Here is a 21,049-nt window from a genome sequence, read left to right on the forward strand (position 1 = left end):
TACATCAAAACCTTTAACACTGGATTTTATTTGTATTCAGACTACATGCACATCAATAACTTTAACACTGGATTTTATTTGTATTCAGACTACTTGCACATCAAAACCTTTAACACTGGATTTTATTTGTATTCAGACTACATGTACATCAAAACCTTTAACACTGGATTTTATTTGTATTCAGACTACATGTACATCAAAACCTTTAACACTGGATTTTATTTATTCAGACTACATGTACATCAAAACCTTAAACACTGGATTTTATTTGCATTCAGACTACTTGCAAATCAAAACCTTAAACACTGGATTTTATTTGTATTCAGACTACTTGCACATCACAACCTTAAACACTGGATTTTATTTGTATTCAGACTACTTGCACATCACAACCTTAAACACTGGATTTTATTTGTATTCAGACTACACGTATATCACAACCTTAAACACTGGATTTTATTTGTATTCAGACTACATGTACATCAAAACCTTAAACACTGGATTTTATTTGTATTCAGACTACTTGCACATCAAAACCTTAAACACTGGATTTTATTTGTATTCAGACTACTTGTACATCACAACCTTAAACACTGGATTTTATTTGTATTCAGACTACATGCACATCAAAACCTTAAACACTGGATTTTATTTGTATTCAGACTACTTGTACATCAAAACCTTAAACACTGGATTTTATTTGTATTCAGACTACTTGTACATCAATAACTTTAACACTGGATTTTATTTGTATTCAGACTACTTGTACATCACAACCTTAAACACTGGATTTTATTTGTATTCAGACTACATGCACATCAATAACTTTAACAGTGGATTTTATTTGTATTCAGACTACTTGCACATCAAAACCTTTAACACTGGATTTTATTTGTAATACCACAAAGTTTATTCAGAGCTTTATTCGCTAGAACCTGTGTTAGAAATTCTAGGATTATTTGGGATTTAATTCATTAGGACCCGTGTTAGAATTTAATTCACAATACCATAAGTTCTTTTGAAATTTGTAATTGTATTCTAGGGAAATAAATGACTTGTTGAATTTTATAAAACTTTTGGTTTTCGTTCTATTATTTATTTTAAGACCATAGAGTCATAATAGGATCAACTGGGCATCGATCATTGGATATCACAAATATCATATCAAATCATCTCTTTTTTACCCATTGAACTGTGAAATGAACAATCTAGCAAAATAAAATTCAAAGGTTAAAATGTATAGCTTAAACACTATTTCCTTCAATCAAGACAAATGTAACCAAAAAGGCTTTTTTATTCACAGATGGCTACCAGGTAGGAATTGTTTAAACAAATTTTTGTCAAACAATCAAAAAGCTGCTGCTATACTGCTCAGTTAAGCTGTTCAAATTTGGTTCAAATAGGGTAACTTAATTAAGACAACATACTTTTACTCACATGTGTAGGTGCCACATAGACAATGTCAGAGATATGCCACATGGAAAGCATCCTTAACTCTATTCATTTGTACTACATGAAATCCCAACTCATCTTTCAAAACTGTAATTCTGGCAAACAATCACTGATGATCCTGTATTGACATTCAAGCAGTTCACTGAGTATGATATATGTTTATTGGAATTGCTTAGATAATGTTTGATAATCAGTGGTGCATAATCAGTGGTGTCTATCATCAGCATGCTGAGTGACTCTACCAACAGAGAAAGCAAATTCATTGGAATATAACATGACATCATGCAAGGAAATCAAACTTCCAAAAGTATTGGGACAACCAACACTATCCCTGAAGTCTAGCTTAAATGCCATAGTAAATATAGAAGGAATTTACATAGATACGTATGGAGAAGACTGTATCATAATATCCCTACCTTTCAATCAAAGTATGTGAATAATTATAAGATACTAGAGTACTCATTAACAAATAAAAATATGGATGAAAGGGTACCAACATTCTGCAGGGAACTACTCAGCCAGGTCAGTATACTCTATTCCCATTTTGTCCAGTTTCCCCACCCAAATCTCTCAATCCCATTTTTGCCAATCACAAATGTTTTGTTTTTTTAACAGACATCTGACCTGGTAAGATCAAATTTTAATATTAAAACCCATATGGGTATTTCCAGGTAGTGCAAAACCCTACATGACACGTGATAAAAATTAATACCACCAAGATCTTAAGTGATCGTGACTATCTTGATGGTGGATGACAAATAAGTCAGATTCATGGATATCAATGACATCGTGTTAATAGCCTAGCTAATAGGAATTATGTAAACTGTCAAGTAAGCCAAGTGAATAATTCTTTCAGTACATGATGAGCTAAAAATTGGCATCCAGTGTATCTGGTGGAGAAATAAGCTGGAGAACCGCTGACCCACAGCACAGGAGTCTGATGTGTTATCAATAAAGTATGATGAAATCTCTGACAATTCAAAATCACCTTATCGGTACTATAAATTAAAACAAGGAGTGCAAGCGTGACCCTTAGCATCCACTCAATTCGACTTTTGTCAAGCATCTTTTATTGCTTCAGAATCACCAAAACACTGAAAAGCTACACATATCCAATCGAAATACAGTAATGTACCAATGCCTAACTCTCGGACGGCCACCGCATGAATCTAATCTGGCAAATTAACCTTTATTGTCACCATTATGGTCACAAAGTCTTTCTATTGGACACCATCAGGTGGAAAGTAGCTGATTTCACCAGATTCTACCCTGCAGTAAATAAGCATTAGAGTCTAATACTTGTACCAATCATGGAGCAGAGTCTGTGTTATCTTTTAATACTACCCAATCTAGCATCCGTCTCAGCTTTAATATTGGGAAGTGTGATGACTTCATCATATAATTTGGTACTATATGCAGAAAAATTTCCTAACAATTCTGATCCAACTAGCCCAGTAAGTTTTAGAAACAAGAGTCCCTCAAAAGGATGGACATTCTACAGACAGCAAAGTATCTGAAGGAATCAAACAAAACACTACTTTTCGTTTCACCTGCTTAATGGGGCCATACTGGATGAAAGATCAGCACAGTTTTATTTAGAACTAACTTGACACTAGGTTGAGATGAATAACCATTCAAAAGGAGTAATAAAATCAAGATTTTCAAGATGGCCACTCCAGTGACTATATCTGAATGCAACTTAATTTATCACCAACTAGATACCATACAATATCTGTTTGTGAAATGTGTATATCAAAATAACTATCAATTAAGGAGGAATACTAATAATCGCCACAGTGGCTATACTGGATATCAGATCAGCATCATCTTCCTTTAGGACCGACTAGATTATATAACAAGTCCTTGGTGAAAATGGCGATAAGATGTTCAATATGGCCATTGTTGCAGCCATATTGTTTGACTTAGCAACACCATTTTCATTTAGAACTAACTGGACCATGAGATACATGGTCTTTTTTTAAGTTTCATGGTATTCCTCCAAATAATTTAGGACAAGTAGCAATAATAAAATTGTGTCAATGGACGGATCAATCTTCTGCCCTGTGTCCAGGAGATTTAAAAATGATAAATTTAAAGTGCTGATGGATAGGAGATTGACAATGGACAACTGGACATCCCATAAGCTCTTTCAGTCTATGACCAGGAGGTCTCGAAAATGATTATTAAAAGCTGATGTAAACAAAATAGAAGATAAACTAAGGGCAAATGAATGTCCCTTAAGTTATTCTGGTCTATGACCAGAGATCTAAAACATGATAATTAAATGCTGATGGATAACAAATAGAGCAAAAAGGAAACAACATAAGCTCTTCACGACAATGTCTAGGAGACCTATCAAATGCTGATGGATAAAAAATAGAGCAAAAAGGACACAATATAAGCTCTTCAAGACAATGGCTAGATCTATTAAATGATGATGGATAACAAATAGAGCAAAAAGGACACAACATAAGCTCTTCAAGACAATGGCTAGGAGATCTGTTAACCGATTTGGCCCCGATCCTGTCTGTAGGCGTGATGAGGTTGTACCCTACTTCAAAGCCCTGCAGCATCAAGGCCATTTAAGATAGACCAACATGGATGGTATTAAAAAATAGCAGACAGATATAGCTCTAAAATGATATCAAATAATCTGGAAGTTCGAGTTGCACTACAAAATACAGTTAGAGAAAGCTCATTTTTTGGACCCGTTTTTTTTCCACCCAAAATTCGCTCGAGATCGGAATGCGATTTTGTGTTCGGATTTTAGACCTTTTGGCCTCAGATCTAAGGCATACCGGTCTTAACTGCACACAGACAGGTGAACCTTTGCAAAAACTAGGATAAGGTGGGCATTTGGAATAAATTGCGGTCTCCATACGAAAATGATGGGTCTATTAAGCAAAAAAAAAAAAAAAAAAATAAAAGAACTCCAACTTTTACCATTCTGCTCATGCACAAGCAAAATAACCAATGGAAATTGATGTTTCTAATACAACTAGGCATTATTCTCATGGATAATCCATTGAAAACCGCTGTATTACGATGTATTCAGAAATAGCACCCCAAATCTCGTTCCTACGCACATTTCAGGCAAAAACGACAAAAACCTCTGGGGCCGAATGAGTTAAATGATGATGGATAACAAATAGAGCAAAAAGGACACAACATAAGCTCTTCAAGACAATGGCTAGGAGATCTATTAAATGATGATGGATAACAAATAGAGCAAAAAGGACACAACATAAGCTCTTCAAGACAATGGCTAGATCTATTAAATGATGATGGATAACAAATAGAGCAAAACGGACACAACATAAGCTCTTCAAGACAATAGCTAGGAGATCTATTAAATGATGAATATCAAATGCTGATGGATAGAAAATAGAAGATTGACAGTGCACAACAGGACATCGTATAAACTGTTCAGTCCATCACTAAGAGATCTATCAAATGCTGATGGATAGAAAATAGAAGATTGACAGTGCACAACAGGATATCTTATACACTCTTCAGTCTATCACCAGGAGAACTAAAAATGATCAATAAGATATGCTGATGAATAAATATAAAAGATGGACAGTAGACAGATGCAGGCAAGATAGAATAATGACCATACCACATGGCTACAATGCTTTTAGACAAGCTCAGTTGAAATAATGGTAAATAACTTTATCAAATGCAAAATTTATATACATTACCATGCAAATGGTACACACTGGTACATTAAAAGATACATGTAATTTTCAAAAACATTCTGGTTTGTTATTTTGTTTTATTCACATGAAATTTAAAAAGGAAATAAAATTATTAAAATATATTGTTTACAAACCAATGAGTTCTGGAGACAGTTTTCCATTCTCCTTGAACTCAAACCATTTCTTAGATACAGCTGGAGTATTTCTTAGGACAAACATTTCAGCAGTGATGAGGGATTTAAGGGCATCAATCATCCACTGAGGATCCAACACAATCTTCATCTTCAATACTTCCGTGCTGTGGATGGTACAAAGATAGAAATAACATTCATGTTCCAAATTGCCAACTCTTATCTTTTTGTTTCTCAGTCCTGGAGAAAAAGTGAGTCACCATTACTCAGTAAGCACTCTGACCTCACCTATACACTCTAACCTTGCCTATACACTTTAACCTTGCCTATACACTCTAACCTTGCCTATACACTCTAACCTTGCCTAACCTTGCCTATACTCTAAACTTGCCTATACACTCTAACCTTGCCTATACACTTTAACCTTGCCTATACACTCTAACATTGCCTATACACTCTAACCTTGCCTAACCTTGCCTATACACTCTAAACTTGCCTATACACTCTAACCTTGCCTAACCTTGCCTATACACTCTAAACTTGCCTATACACTCTAACCTTGCATATACACTCTAACCTTGCCTATACACTTTAACCTTGCATATACACTCTAACCTTGCCTATACACTCTAACCTTACCTAACCTTGCCTATACACTCTAACCTTGCCTATACACTTTAACCCTGCCTATACATTCTAACCTTGCCTATACACTCTAACCTTGCATATACACATGGGTATTTACCTATATGACCTTACTTACAAACTAGAAGTAACTCTGAAAACAAATCAATATATCAGTGTGGTGCATTATATGCAATGAACTTGTAACTTGGTATCACGGTTTTCTGACTGTGGTTCTGACTCCATCAAAATCTTCAAGTACCTTTTGTTATTAGGAGACATATAATCAATATCAAAACGTTCAAGTTATTCCTGACGCTCTAGATGTAAAATGTTGAGATTGATTACATTTTGAAGCAAATGATCTAAACAAGTTATGTAAAACTGGTTCACATAACAACATTAAAACTTTTTAAAACAAAAACTGCAAAAGGAAACATTACCTGATCTTGAATGAAGTTAAACATTATATACTTGCTGATTATCTCTCAAGGCATAAACAAGCTTATATATTCTACATTAAACTAAATACATAAAATTTTGTTCAATGGATTCTGGGATTTTACAGCAAACATTAATATTCACTTATTTGACTTGTTCCAATCATATATTAAAGACACAAAATGCTTTACATAATTAAAAATTATTCAAAATTTCATTTCTCTCCTCAATCAATCATTGCCAAAATTAATGTAGAAAGAGATGAAGATGTTAGTTCTTAGCCACTGCATTTAGTTTGGTAATGCTCTTGTCCATTCCGCTCCAGTCATTTTTTTAAAAATTCATTTCTCTCTCTCTCTCTCTGCTCCTGAATAACGTAGGTTTACATACAAATCAATGAAATGATTTTAACTGAGTGCTGCAATCCATGTAAATGTCTTATCCACTGTAAGTGAAAGGCTTTTCTAAATTGTAAGATCTTGCAGCCCAACCCCAATTTTTTACACTTGTATCAATAAACATATTGAATGTAAACTCTCTCTCTCTCTCTCTCTCTCTCTCTCTCTCTCTCTCTATATATATATGTGTGTGTGTGTTGTTATTGTTGTTGGGTTTAACACCATTTTCCAGCACGAGATAGACTATACATGGCAGCCAATATAAATGGTGGACGAAGAACCTGGGAAAACCCTGGAAAGAACCACCGACTCACAAGAAGCTACAGGAAAGCTTTTTCACATACCCACATTGGCCAAACCCGAGACTCCAACCCCCGCAAACAGAGGTGAGATGGCTGTGATCTATAACGGTGAGCACTTTAGAGCACTCAGACACTCAGGGCCCCCTATATGTTTATATCACTCCATTCTCACTTAAAGAATAATCTCTCTTTGACTTGTGGTAAGAAAATATGTTTCATTGGTTCAAAATAGGAATAGCAATTCCAACCTCACCTGAAGTAAAGGACTGCGCCAATGTCATGTTGGTATCTAAGAAACAAATCCAGTTCATCTGTAGATATCTGAACAGCTCCAGCCTTATTTAGGTCTTCCAAAAGACTCAGAGGAATCACCTGCAGAGGGAAAAGAATAATATCATTTAGTTTCAAGGGACTTTTTTTTTGACAATCTGATATTTTTGTTTTATTTTTGTAGAAGTTAATTTTTCAGTTATACTCAGCATCTGCATAATTGGTAAGTACCATTAAATATATGTTCTCTATCATTTCCTTAGATGATGACTACAGTGAAATTTATCCTCAAACAAAGGCATATTTTTAACTTGATAAACACTAATAAATTATGATGCTGATCATTCATTTCCAAATTATGTGTCTTACAATCTCTCACTTACAACAAACACGTAGAAAAGAATTATACATTTCCAGCTTTAAAACCATACACAGTCACACTAAAACCAAAATGTTTGATTCACGAACCCAATGACATGATTTACGTTAAAAAAACATGATTTTCAATAGTATTAGAATTCAACAAGAGGAGAGAGATATTTTGACCACCTTGATTATGTCCAAAATATGTAGCATATTTAATAAGTAAAGTCTTGCTTAGAACTCATGTACAACTATCCCCTGTGGCAGTCTATACAGATGATTGTCATAGACAATAAAAATATAAGGTGGGCTGATATATGCAACCATCATTTCACATATTAATTAACTGGCATTCAATAGTTTTGATGATGCTCTACCAAATCTATTGTTCACCGCTGTGGGAAGCCCATGAAGCTTCTTACTGCAGGTAAAGTGAATGAAGTGGAACAACCCAATTTATTTGTTGTTAGGTAAATCAAGGAGAGGTGCATTGAAGATCAAAGTTATTGCACATTAATGCCTTGACTGAGTATGTTTATGCATGTACACTAATGCCTTGACTGAGCATGTTTATATATGCACACTAATGCCTTGACTAAGTATGTTTATGTATGCACACTAATGCCTTGACTGAGTATGTTTACATATGTACACTAATGCCTTGACTGAGTATGTTTATATATGTACACTAATGCCTTGACTGAGTATGTTTATATATGCAAACTAATGCCTCGATTGAGTATGTTTATATATGCACAGTAATGCCTTGACTGAATATGTTTACATATATACACTAATGCCTTGACTATGTTTACATATGCACACTAATGCCTTGATTGAGTATGTTTATATATGCACACTAATGTCTTGATTATGTTTATATACGCACACTAATGTCTTGCCTGAGTATGTTTACATATGCACACTAATGCCTTGACTGAGTATGTTTACATATGTACACTAATGCCTTGACTGAGTATGTTTACATATGTACACTAATGCCTTGACTGAGTATGTTTATATATGCACACTAATGCCTTGATTGAGCATGTTTATATATGCACACTAATGCCTTGACTGAGTATGTTTACATATGCATTAAAGCTTCAAGTTGATGAACATCAGCAACATTTTTTGTTTTAAGTCGAGTTTTACTCCACAAAAAAACAAAGCAAGATTACTTTGGTAATTGGAACAATTATTTTTTTTTAAGGCATAACATGTTGAAATGTAATTCAGGGAAGTATTAGTTATCTGCAAAGTGAATAAAGCCCAGCAAAGCTAAATATCAGAACTCTTGGTTAACAGAGTCTGGCTTTATAAAGCCCAGCAAAGCTAAATATCAGAACTCGTGGTTAACAGAGTCAGGTTTTATAAAGTCCAGCAAAGCTAAATATCAGAACTCATGGTTAAAAGAATCTGGCTTTATAAAGTTCAGCAAAGCTAAATATCAGAACTCATGGTTAACAGAGTCTGGCTTTATAAAGCCCAGCAGCTAAGAGGAGCAATTCATTCTTTGCAAACAATATAAACACCATATCAACATTAATCATTCTGGAATGTATACATCCACAGACAAAGCAGCAACAAAACATAAAAACATGCTACAATCAGGTCAGGTCTTGTTATTATTTGGTATCTTACTCTTGTTAATCTACAAACAATTAATCGACATTGCTTTTTGGATGATTTCAGTCATAAAACAAATTGGCCATAAGGACATGCTCATGCTTTCATAACCAATTAGCGCTGATAAAATTATTGCATTGCCAATAATTGTTTGTCACCTCTGCATTACTTGTAAAGCTCCCACAATGCTTAAAATATTGTCGCCCTCCTACCAAACATTTTAAATCATTAATATCTAATATGCTTTATATTTTCTGTTTGCTGACAAGCATATGTCATGACTGAACTGCATCAGATGACTTTTAATACAGACCAAGATTTTCTCCAGGAGTCAAGCAGGGACATTTGAACACCAGCCTCATCCAGTTTTAATGATTGCAAAGGTGAACACAAATTACACTTGTAATTTACATCAACAAAGACTGCATATAGTTGTGACTACATTCCACTGTCCAATGGATTTTAAAGACAGAAACATTGTGTATTTTTGAATGTAATGGATGTGTGGTTGTGATTGTGTGTGTGCATCATATTTGACAATGCTGCTAAGCCAATAAAATATTTCTCTTGTTTCTAAGTGCATTAAATGCTTCAACATAAGGTGTTCTTCTCTTTAATTCAGTTTTAATATCCAGTCACTTTCTCCATGCACACATATAAATAGTGGCCTATTCTCTATTGGTCAATGGCCAACATCATGCATGTGTGTTCTACTGGCACTACCACAGCATTGATGTGTGTTCTACTGGCACTACCACAGCACTGATGTGTGTTCTACTGGCACTACCACAGCATTTATGTGTGCTCTACTGGCATTACCACAGCATTTATGTGTGTTCTACTGGCACTACCACAGCATGTATGTGTGCTCTACTGGCACTACCACAGCATTTATGTGTGCTCTACTGGCACTACCACAGCATTTATGTGTGTTCTACTGGCACTACCACAGCATTTATGTGTGCTCTACTGGCACTACCACAGCATGTATGTGTGCTCTACTGGCACTACCACAGCATTTATGTGTGCTCTACTGGCACTACCACAGCATTTATGTGTGTTCTATTGGCACTACCACAGCATTTATGTGTGCTCTACTGGCACTACCACAGCATGTATGTGTGTTCTACTGGCACTACTGCAGCATTTATGTGTGTTCTACTGGCACTACCACAGCATGCCATGTACATGTGCTCTACTGGCACTACCACAGCATGCCATGTACATGTGCTCTACTGGCACTACTGCAGCATGTATGTGTGTTCTACTGGTAATACAACAACATGCATGTGTCATATACTGGTAAACTACAGCATGTGTGTTCTACTGGCACTACCACAGCATTGATGTGTGTTCTACTGGCACTACCACAGCATTTATGTGTGTTCTACTGGCACTACCACAGCATGTATGTGTGCTCTACTGGCACTACCACAGCATGTATGTGTGTTCTACTGGCACTACCTCAGCATTGATGTGTGTTCTACTGGCACTACCACATCATTGATGTGTGTTCTACTGGCACTACCACATCACTGATGTGTGTTCTACTGGCACCACATCATGTACATGTGTTCTACTGGCACTACCACAGCATTGATGTGTGTTCTACTGGCACTACCACAGCATTGATGTGTGTTCTACTGGCACCACATCATGTATGCGTGTTCTACTGGCACTACCACAGCATTGATGTGTATTCTACTGGCACTACCACATCATGTACGTGTGTTCTACTGGCACTACCACAGCAAGAGTATGTGTACTCTACTCGTAATACAACAACATGCATGTGTCATTTACTGGTACACTATAGCATGTGTATTCTATTATCATTATTATATCATACAAGAGCAGTCCACTGGCAATGACACAGTATGCATGTGTGTTCTACTGGCACTAACATATTAAGCATATGTGTTCCGCTGGTACTACCACAGCATGTGTGTGTTATATCAGCATTACTGCTGCATACTTTTGTGCTCTACTAACTGGTATTATTACATCATATATGTGTGTTCTATGGCACTCCCACATCATGCATCTGCCTTCTATTGGCATTTCCAGAACATGCATGTTTGTTCTACTGATACTACTGCAGCATGGACTTGTGTTATATTGGCATTACCACAGCATACATGTGTTCTATTGGCACTACCACAGCATGTATGTTTGTTTTACTGGCACAACCACAGCAAGTATATGTATTATACTAACACTACCACAGCACGTATATGTATTATACTGGCACAACCACAGCATACATGTTCTATAGGCACTTTAACACATCATACATGTTCTATAGGCACTGTAACACATCATAAATGTTCTATAGGCACTGTAACACATCATACATGTTCTATAGGCACTTTAACACATCATACATGTTCTATAGGCACTGTAACACATCATAAATGTTCTATAGGCACTGTAACACATCATAAATGTTCTATAGGCACTGTAACACATCATACATGTTCTATAGGCACTTTAACACATCATACATGTTCTATAGGCACTGTAACACAGCATACATGTTCCATAGGCACAGTAACCACATCATACATGTTCTATAGGCACTTTAACACATAATACATGTTCTATAGGCACTGTAACACAGCATACATGTTCTATAGGCACAGTAACCACATCATACATGTTCTATAGGCACTTTAACACATCATACATGTTCTATAGGCACTTTAACACATCATACATGTTCTATAGGCACTGTAACACAGCATACATGTTCCATAGGCACAGTAACCACATCATACATGTTCTATAGGCACTTTAACACATCATACATGTTCTATAGGCACTGTAACACAGCATACATGTTCTATAGGCACAGTAACCACATCATACATGTTCTATAGGCACTTTAACACATCATACATGTTCTATAGGCACTTTAACACATCATACATGTTCTATAGGCACTGTAACACAGCATACATGTTCCATAGGCACAGTAACCACATCATACATGTTATATAGGCACAGTAACCACATCATACATGTTCTATAGGCAATACTGCATCATATACATGTACACTACTGGAGCTATAGCAGCAATCATGTGTCTTCTCCTGACACTACAACTGCATGAATCCATGCTGAATCTGTCATCTACATCCACAGCATGAATGAATGCCTGTTCTACTGGCACCACCACATCATAAACATCTTCTATAGTACTATCACAGCATGCATGTGTACTCTTGTCACTACCAACATGCAGTTCTACTCTACAGTCACTACTACAACATGTATATGTATTCTACTGGTTGTTGTTGTTGTTCTGGGGTTTAATGCCATTTTTCAGCACAAGATAGGCTACACAAGGCGGCCAATATAACTGGTGGAGGACGAACCCTGGAAAACCCATGGAAGAACCACCGACCCAATAGAAGCTACTGACGGGCTTTCCCACATACCCATGCTAGCCGATCCTTGGACTCAAACCCACGCAGACAGAGGTGAGATAGCAGTGATCCAGAATGGTGAGCGCTTTAGACCACTCGGGCACTCTGGGCCCTGTATTCTACTGGCACTACCACAGCATGCACGTATACTCTAGTCACTACCAGCATGCAGTTCTACTCTACAGTCACTACTACAACACGTATATTATGTATTCTACTCACACTACCACAACATATGTATATGTTCTAATGCCACAATCATATCATGCAAGCATACTCTATAAGCACTAAAACAGCATGCATATATGTTCTACTGCCATAACCACAGCATACATGTGTGGTGTACCTGCTTAACCACAGCAAGCATGGGTGCTGCACTGCATGCCTCATGTGATTCAAAGCAACTTGTTACAAACTTTAAAGTCATACAAGTTGACTATTATTAGTTAAGCTATGAAATACTAATACAATACAAATATGTCTGTCTCCTCTCTCTCTCTCTGCAGCAGACTTGTTGGTTAATTATTGAGACCTAATCTATATATTATGAATACATGTTTGTCTCTCTCTCTCTGTCACAACACAAGTTCCTTAATTATTGAGACCTAATCTATAAATTATTAACACAATACAAATTTCTCTGGGACCCTGAGTGGCCGAGTGGTCTAAAGCGCTCTCCGTTATGGATCACTGCCATATCACATCTGTCTGCGTATGTTCGAGTCTAGGATTTGGCCAATGTGGGTATGTGAGAAAGCTAGCCAGTAGCATCTCGTGGATCGGTGGTTCTTCCCAGGGTTTTCTCAGGTTCTTCCTCCACCATTAATACTGGCCGCCATGCATGGCCTATCATGTGCTGAAAAATGGTGTTAAACCCCACAACAACAACAACAATAACAACAACAAATTTCTCTCTCTCTATGTCACAAAACAAGTTGGTTAATTATTGTGAGTTACGCTATAAATTAATTCCTAGCTTGGTTCACAATAATTAACCAACATGTGTGTTGTGATAGAGAGAGATAAACTTTGATTTGTGTTATTGACATAATAAAAAACTCTCTCACATGCTGGCCAATTTTTTTAACTAAGCTACTGGCAATCAGTCCACTAATCTCTCTCTCTCTCTCCCTCACTCTCTCTCTCTCTCTCACACACACACACACACACACACACACAGGCTTTGGTTCCCAAACAAACAAAAAAGTTTAAAAATGTGCAATATAATTAAAACGTAGCGGTAATTTGGTAATAATCTGCAAATTAAATTATGCCTTCTATTTATGATAGAAGTTTTAAATGTCTACCTTAAATAATTTTGGTCAATCAAGCCAAGTGTTTGGTCAGAAAGTCCAAAAAGTGCAAAATTACATTAAAAATAATTACAAACTGATATGGCATTCACAAATGCTAAACTGGCTGCTAACTTATGACCGTCATTTGGATCTAAGTTTCCCCTTAATGTCTTGTGTCATTGTGCCTAAATGATTCCTGGACAGGCATAACATGAACATGCAGCAAAACAATATGCCACCTCTGCTACTGCAGTGAGAGCATGAAATATTTAAAGTTTGCCACTCGTATTTTAATTCTTGCATGGAATTGCATACCTTGATTCCAGCAGCCCTGAGCCTCATCAGCTCTTGTTCCAGCAGGATCCACCGTGAAGGTATTTCCTCACCCCAATATGTCTGACTAGATGCCACTTCTATGATTTTTCTCTTCAAATCCTTCAATTTCCGGTCTACAATTGTGTTGTTAATGGCAAAGTCCTCATTGACCAAGTGAAACCTGGTAGGTTTGTCTCTTAGATAAGAGCGGATCTGTCTGAAGTATTTCTCACATATCTCATGACGATACTGACAGAAATAGAAGAAAAAAATGAGCAATGGCAAACCCACCTACTTTGAAACAGGAAAAAAAAAGGGCACAAAATGAGTAATGGCAAACTTGCCTACTTTACCACATATAACAGTATTTGTGGAATTTACTTGTACATAAATTTTCTGCATTAAACAAATGTCAATATTAATAATTTCTGGTTAAAACAGAAACAGGATCAGTATAGCAATATATGGTACAATTTCTTCAATGTTTAAACTTCTCATTTTCAAAACACTGGTAACTTTCCTAATTCAGTACTGATGATACACTCCAATTATGCAACTTATACTATTTTGCAATCAGTGGACCCAACATCACAAACTTCAATAACTGATGCCTAATAAACAATTTCAAGAACAGATAGCCAATTAATATGGGTCAGTAGGATGCTTTTTGTTGAAAGGTCATGCAATATCGTACATAGCACATTTTATGAAAACCACAGTTAATTTACAGATTTCATAAGTCTTTCCATTATTATCAATCTCTGTTCCCAGATCAGCATCATTTGTTGAATATATAAAAGCAACTATGCCAAAAGGCATTATGTCATAGTTGTCAAAGTCTGCTGGCTGAATGTTTTTATACACATAAGGAATAGTGACTATTTAGTCAACATTTATACACAAAAGGAATAGTGACTATTTAGTCAAAATTTATACACATAAGAAATAGTGACTATTTAGTCAACATTTATTGGTAGATTGATATCAAGTACACAAATTTGAAACCATTCAAATCAGGATATTTTCTCCCAAAGTTAGTCAAATTAAGTTGAGCAGTGCTTTGTGAGTTGTTCAAATGCTTCTCTATTTTTAGTAATGGTGGCCATATTTGATGACAGATCAACATCGAGGTCTCCGTGTCAGAATGTTCCATTCAAGACTGAACACATCCTATTCAATGTTTTTGGAGATATCATTTCAATTTTTTTATCCACTTTAGTCAAGATGGGCATATCTGATGGTAGATCTTCATTAGTTGTATCAACCTAAAAGCACTATATAACAAGATGCTCTCTGTCCCATTTGTCAAATTCTATTGTGGAATTTGTGAGAATCAGACATTTAAAAATGTATCCATTTTAGTAATGGTGGCCATATATGGTAGTTTTATACAAAATGTTAAATGTCTTTATGCCAAGATACTTTATCATGTTTGATTAAATTCTGTTAGCAGTCCTGAAGAAGTCTTATACAGATTTTTTTAAATTTAGTGAAAATTGTCATTTTCTTGGTGGAATGAAATTCTAAGTATACATCTTAAGTGTATTCATTCCAAAATACTGTCAGATGTAATCAAATTGTGTTATACAGTCATGGAAATGTCTTTTCAATAGTCTACTTTTAGTACCACAGCTATATTTCATGGTGAATCATCATTTGTACACATTTGTATACTCATATGTTTAAAGTTTCATTGGCATGATTTATATAAAGGTACCATGTTTGAAGGTTGAATGGCATGATTTGTACAAAGGTACCATGTTTGAAGGTTGATTGGCATGATTTGTACAAAGGTACCATGTTTGAAGGTTGATTGGCATGATTTGTACAAAGGTACCATGTTTGAAGGTTGATTGGCATGATTTGTAAAAAGGTACCATGTCTGAAGGTTGATTGGCATGATTTGCACAAAGGTACCATATTTGAAGGTTGATTGGCATGATTCGTTCAAAGGTACCATGTCTGTAGGTTGATTGGCATCATTTGTACAAAGGTACCATGTCTGAAGGTCAATTGGCATGATTTGTACAAAGGTACCATGTCTGAAGGTTGATTGGCATGATTTGTACAAAGGTACCATGTCTGAAGGTTGATTGGCATGATTTGCACAAAGGTACCATATTTGAAGGTTGATTGGCATGATTTGTTCAAAGGTACCACGTCTGAAGGTTGATTGGCATCATTTGTACAAAGGTACCATGTCTGAAGGTCAATTGGCATGATTTGTACAAAGGTACCATGTCTGAAGGTTGATTGGCATCATTTGTACAAACCTAAAAGGCCTTCTAGCCATCATGCTTTTTCTCAAGTTATGATCCAATTCTGACCAGAGGATTAAAATAGTATTTACTATGTTTTTCCATGTCATCCATACTTGATCAAAGAATGGCATAATTTACATAATCTGAAAACTCTTCTAGCCATGATAACTATTGCCACATTTGGTCAAAACAGGTCTAATAGTCCATGACACATAGCACATGACACATAACCGAGGGCCACACAAAGTTAATACATGCCAGTAGCACAGGAAACTATCCATTATTAATGTAGCACATTAAAGATTCTAAACCAAACTCAAATTGATTAATATTCATTATTATAAATTGAAATGCAACAACTTAAAAGCTTATGGATATAAAAATTTCACTTCTGATTCCAACCAATCTATCTTTTGTTTTGAAAAGTAAATTTTCTATGATAGATCGATCAATCTTGTTTTATTGGATAGTTCTAATAGCTACTTTTTCAGATTAGACATTTTAGTTTTTTGACCATTTTGTATTCACTAGTTTTGTGAATTTTATTCAGATACCCTTAACATGAGAAGTATGACATATGGCAGGCATTGTCTGATAGAAACCTGCTACTATTTTGCATTCACTAGTTTTGTGAATCTTATTCAGATACCCTTAACATGAGAAGTATAACATATGGCAGGCATTGTCTGATAGAAACCTGCTACTATTTTGTATTCACTAGTTTTGTGAATCTTATTCAGATTAAAAAAACATGATAAGTATGACATTGTCTGGCATTGTCTGATAGAAACCTGCTACTATTTTGTATTCACTAGGTTTGTGAATCTTATTCAGATAACCATAACATGAGAAGTATGACATGTGGCAGGCATTGTCTGATAGAAACCTGCTACTATGTTGTATTCACTAGTTTTGTGAATCTTATTCAGATACCCTTAACATGAGAAGTATGACATGTGGCAGGCATTGTCTGATAGAAACCTGCTACTATTTTGTATTCACTAGTTTTGTGAATCTTATTCAGATACCCTTAACATGAGATGTATGACATATGGCAGGCATTGTCTGATAGAAACCTGCTACTATGTTGTATTCACTAGTTTTGTGAATCTTATTCAGATACCCTTAACATGAGAAGTATGACATGTGGCAGGCATTGTCTGATAGAAACCTGCTACTATTTTGTATTCACTAGGTTTGTGAATCTTATTCAGATACCCTTAACATGAGAAGTATGACATGTGGCAGGCATTGTCTGATAGAAACCTGCTACTATGTTGTATTCACTAGTTTTGTGAATCTTATTCAGATACCCTTAACATGAGATGTATGACATATGGCAGGCATTGTCTGATAGAAACCTGCTACTATTTTGTATTCACTAGTTTTGTGAATCTTATTCAGATACCCTTAACATGAGATGTATGACATATGGCAGGCATTGTCTGATAGAAACCTGCTACTATTTTGTATTCACTAGTTTTGTGAATCTTATTCAGATTAAAAAAAACATGATAAGCATGACATTGTCTGGCATTGTCTGATAGAAACCTGCTACTATTTTGTATTCACTAGGTTTGTGAATCTTATTCAGATAACCATAACATGAGAAGTATGACATGTGGCAGGCATTGTCTGATAGAAACATGCTACTATGTTGTATTCACTAGTTTTGTGAATCTTATTCAGATACCCTTAACATGAGAAGTATGACATGTGGCAGGCATTGTCTGATAGAAACCTGCTACTATTTTGTATTCACTAGGCTTGTGAATCTTATTCAGATACCCTTAACATGAGAAGTATGACATGTGGCAGGCATTGTCTGATAGAAACCTGCTACTATGTTGTATTCACTAGTTTTGTGAATCTTATTCAGATACCCTTAACATGAGATGTATGACATATGGCAGGCATTGTCTGATAGAAACCTGCTACTATTTTGTATTCACTAGTTTTGTTAATCTTATTCAGATACCCTTAACATGAGATGTATGACATATGGCAGGCATTGTCTGATAGAAACCTGCTACTATTTTGTATTCACTAGTTTTGTGAATCTTATTCAGATTAAAAAAAACATGATAAGCATGACATTGTCTGGCATTGTCTGATAGAAACCTGCTACTATTCTGTATTCACTAGGTTTGTGAATCTTATTCAGATAACCATAACATGAGAAGTATGACATGTGGCAGGCATTGTCTGATAGAAACCTGCTACTATGTTGTATTCACTAGTTTTGTGAATCTTATTCAGATACCCTTAACATGAGATGTATGACATGTGGCAGGCATTGTCTGATAGAAACCTGCTACTATTTTGTATTCACTAGTTTTGTGAATCTTATTCAGATACCCTTAACATGAGATGTATGACATATGGCAGGCATTGTCTGATAGAAACCTGCTACTACTTTGCATTCACTATCTTATTCAGATTAAAAAAAACATGAGAAGTATGACATTGTCTGGCATAGTCTGATAGAAACCTGCTACTATTCTGTATTCACTAGGTTTGTGAATCTTATTCAGATAACCATAACATGAAAAGTATGACATGTGGCAGGCATTGTCTGATAGAAACCTGCTACTATGTTGTATTCACTAGTTTTGTGAATCTTATTCAGATACCCTTAACATGAGAAGTATGACATGTGGCAGGCATTGTCTGATAGAAACCTGCTACTATTTTGTATTCACTAGTTTTGTGAATCTTATTCAGATACCCTTAACATGAGATGTATGACATATGGCAGGCATTGTCTGATAGAAACCTGCTACTATTTTGTATTCACTAGTTTTGTGAATCTTATTCAGATTAAAAAAACATGAGAAGTATGACACTGTCTGGCATTGTCTGATAGAAACCTGCTACTATTTTGTATTCACTAGGTTTGTGAATCTTATTCCGATAACCATAACATGAGAAGTATGACATGTGGCAGGCATTGTCTGATAGAAACCTGCTACTATTTTGTATTCACTAGTTTTGTGAATCTTATTCAGATACCCTTAACATGAGAAGTATGACATGTGGCAGGTATTGTCTTATAGAAACCTGCTACTATTTTGGAAATACAGTTACAGTATTAATTAGCAAACAAATAAAATGCAGCGAATTTAACGGTCATTATAAACTATTGCATACAGGCCAACCATTATTTCTCACTATGTCATTATTTGCTGTAATTATGTAATTAATCTTTAGTAGCTATACAAAACAAAATGGGAAAATAAATAAGTACCTTTTATGGACTATACTATTTTTGGTCAATGTGCCATCCAAGTATGAAAATTATAAACAGCCAAAATATTATATATATATATATATATATATATATATATATATATATATATATATATATATATATATATATATAAACACACACATGACATTGTATATAGTGTTATAGCCAGAGAACTTACTTTTCTGGTCAGCAACAGTTTCAGTTAGTAACAAGTCTTAATCTTTTCAAGCAAGAGGAGATCTGAAGCTTTTATATTCTAATGAATAACTGACATCATGTCTTGCTCATGGATATACCTTTTCTGCTTCAACATCTTCTATGTTCCTGCTTTCTGAATCGGCATTATCTTCTGTGTCCAAATCATATTCTGTGTCACTGCTTTCCCAACCTTCAACATTTCCTTTGCTACGCTCATCTTCAGTGTCCACTTCTTCTGTGTTCAAATCTGCTAAAGAAACTGTTTAGGTTGAAATCTTCATGTTTAATTTAGATAACAGTTCCTAATTTAATATTCGTTCCTATTCTCCTTTCCACTTTGTCACCATCACCACCATGACCACTAATGTGATTTCTTGCTCACTTCACCACCATCACCAAGTTATTTTCTTTATGTTTAAACCTAGCAGCCCAAATAAAAGTATAATCTAGAACAATGTATCTCTGAGGATAAGTTGGTCAAAACATTTTATCCCATCCTTTCACACCAAAAAGATGTTAGAGTCCTCATATCATCCCCTCCTCTCACACCCAAAAGATGTTAGAGTCCTCATATTATCCCCTCCTCTCACACCCAAATGATGTTAGTCCTCATATCATCCCCTCCTCTCACACCCAAAAGATGTTAGTCCTCATATCATCCCCTCCTCTCACACCCAAAAGATGTTAGAGTCCTCATATCATCCCCTCCTCTCACACCCAAATGATGTTAGAGTCCTCATATTATCCCCTCCTCTCACACCCAAATGATGTTAGTCCTCATATCATCCCCTCCTCTCACACCCAAATGATGTTAGAGTCCTCATATCATCCTCTCCTCTCACACCCAAATGATGTTAGTCCTCATATTATCCCCTCCTCTCACACCCAAATGATGTTAGAGTCCTCATATCATCCCCTCCTCTCACACCCAAAAGATGTTAAAGTCATCATATCATCCCCTCCTCTCACACCCAAATGATGTTAGAGTCCTCAT

The 21,049-nt window shown here is 35.7% G+C and overlaps 1 protein-coding gene across 1 annotated transcript in view; it reads right to left on the bottom strand.

Moving 5' to 3' along the window:
* The window catches only part of LOC149807439 (uncharacterized), a 140,914-nt gene that overhangs the window by 63,923 nt on the left and 55,942 nt on the right, over positions 1-21,049 (bottom strand). Inside the window, exons 7-10 of the mRNA XM_089955844.1 lie at positions 20,154-20,314; positions 14,347-14,595; positions 7,300-7,418; positions 5,285-5,448 (exon numbers count right to left, since the gene is read on the bottom strand). Coding sequence (XP_089811970.1) covers positions 5,285-5,448; positions 7,300-7,418; positions 14,347-14,595; positions 20,154-20,314 — 693 coding nt within the window. The remainder of the gene's footprint in view (positions 1-5,284; positions 5,449-7,299; positions 7,419-14,346; positions 14,596-20,153; positions 20,315-21,049) is intronic.

This window comes from Sinohyriopsis cumingii, chromosome 1 (genome assembly GCF_028554795.1).
Source record: "Sinohyriopsis cumingii isolate HCF-2022 chromosome 1, ASM2855479v2, whole genome shotgun sequence".
In the NCBI taxonomy this organism is placed as follows: domain Eukaryota; kingdom Metazoa; phylum Mollusca; class Bivalvia; order Unionida; family Unionidae; genus Sinohyriopsis; species Sinohyriopsis cumingii.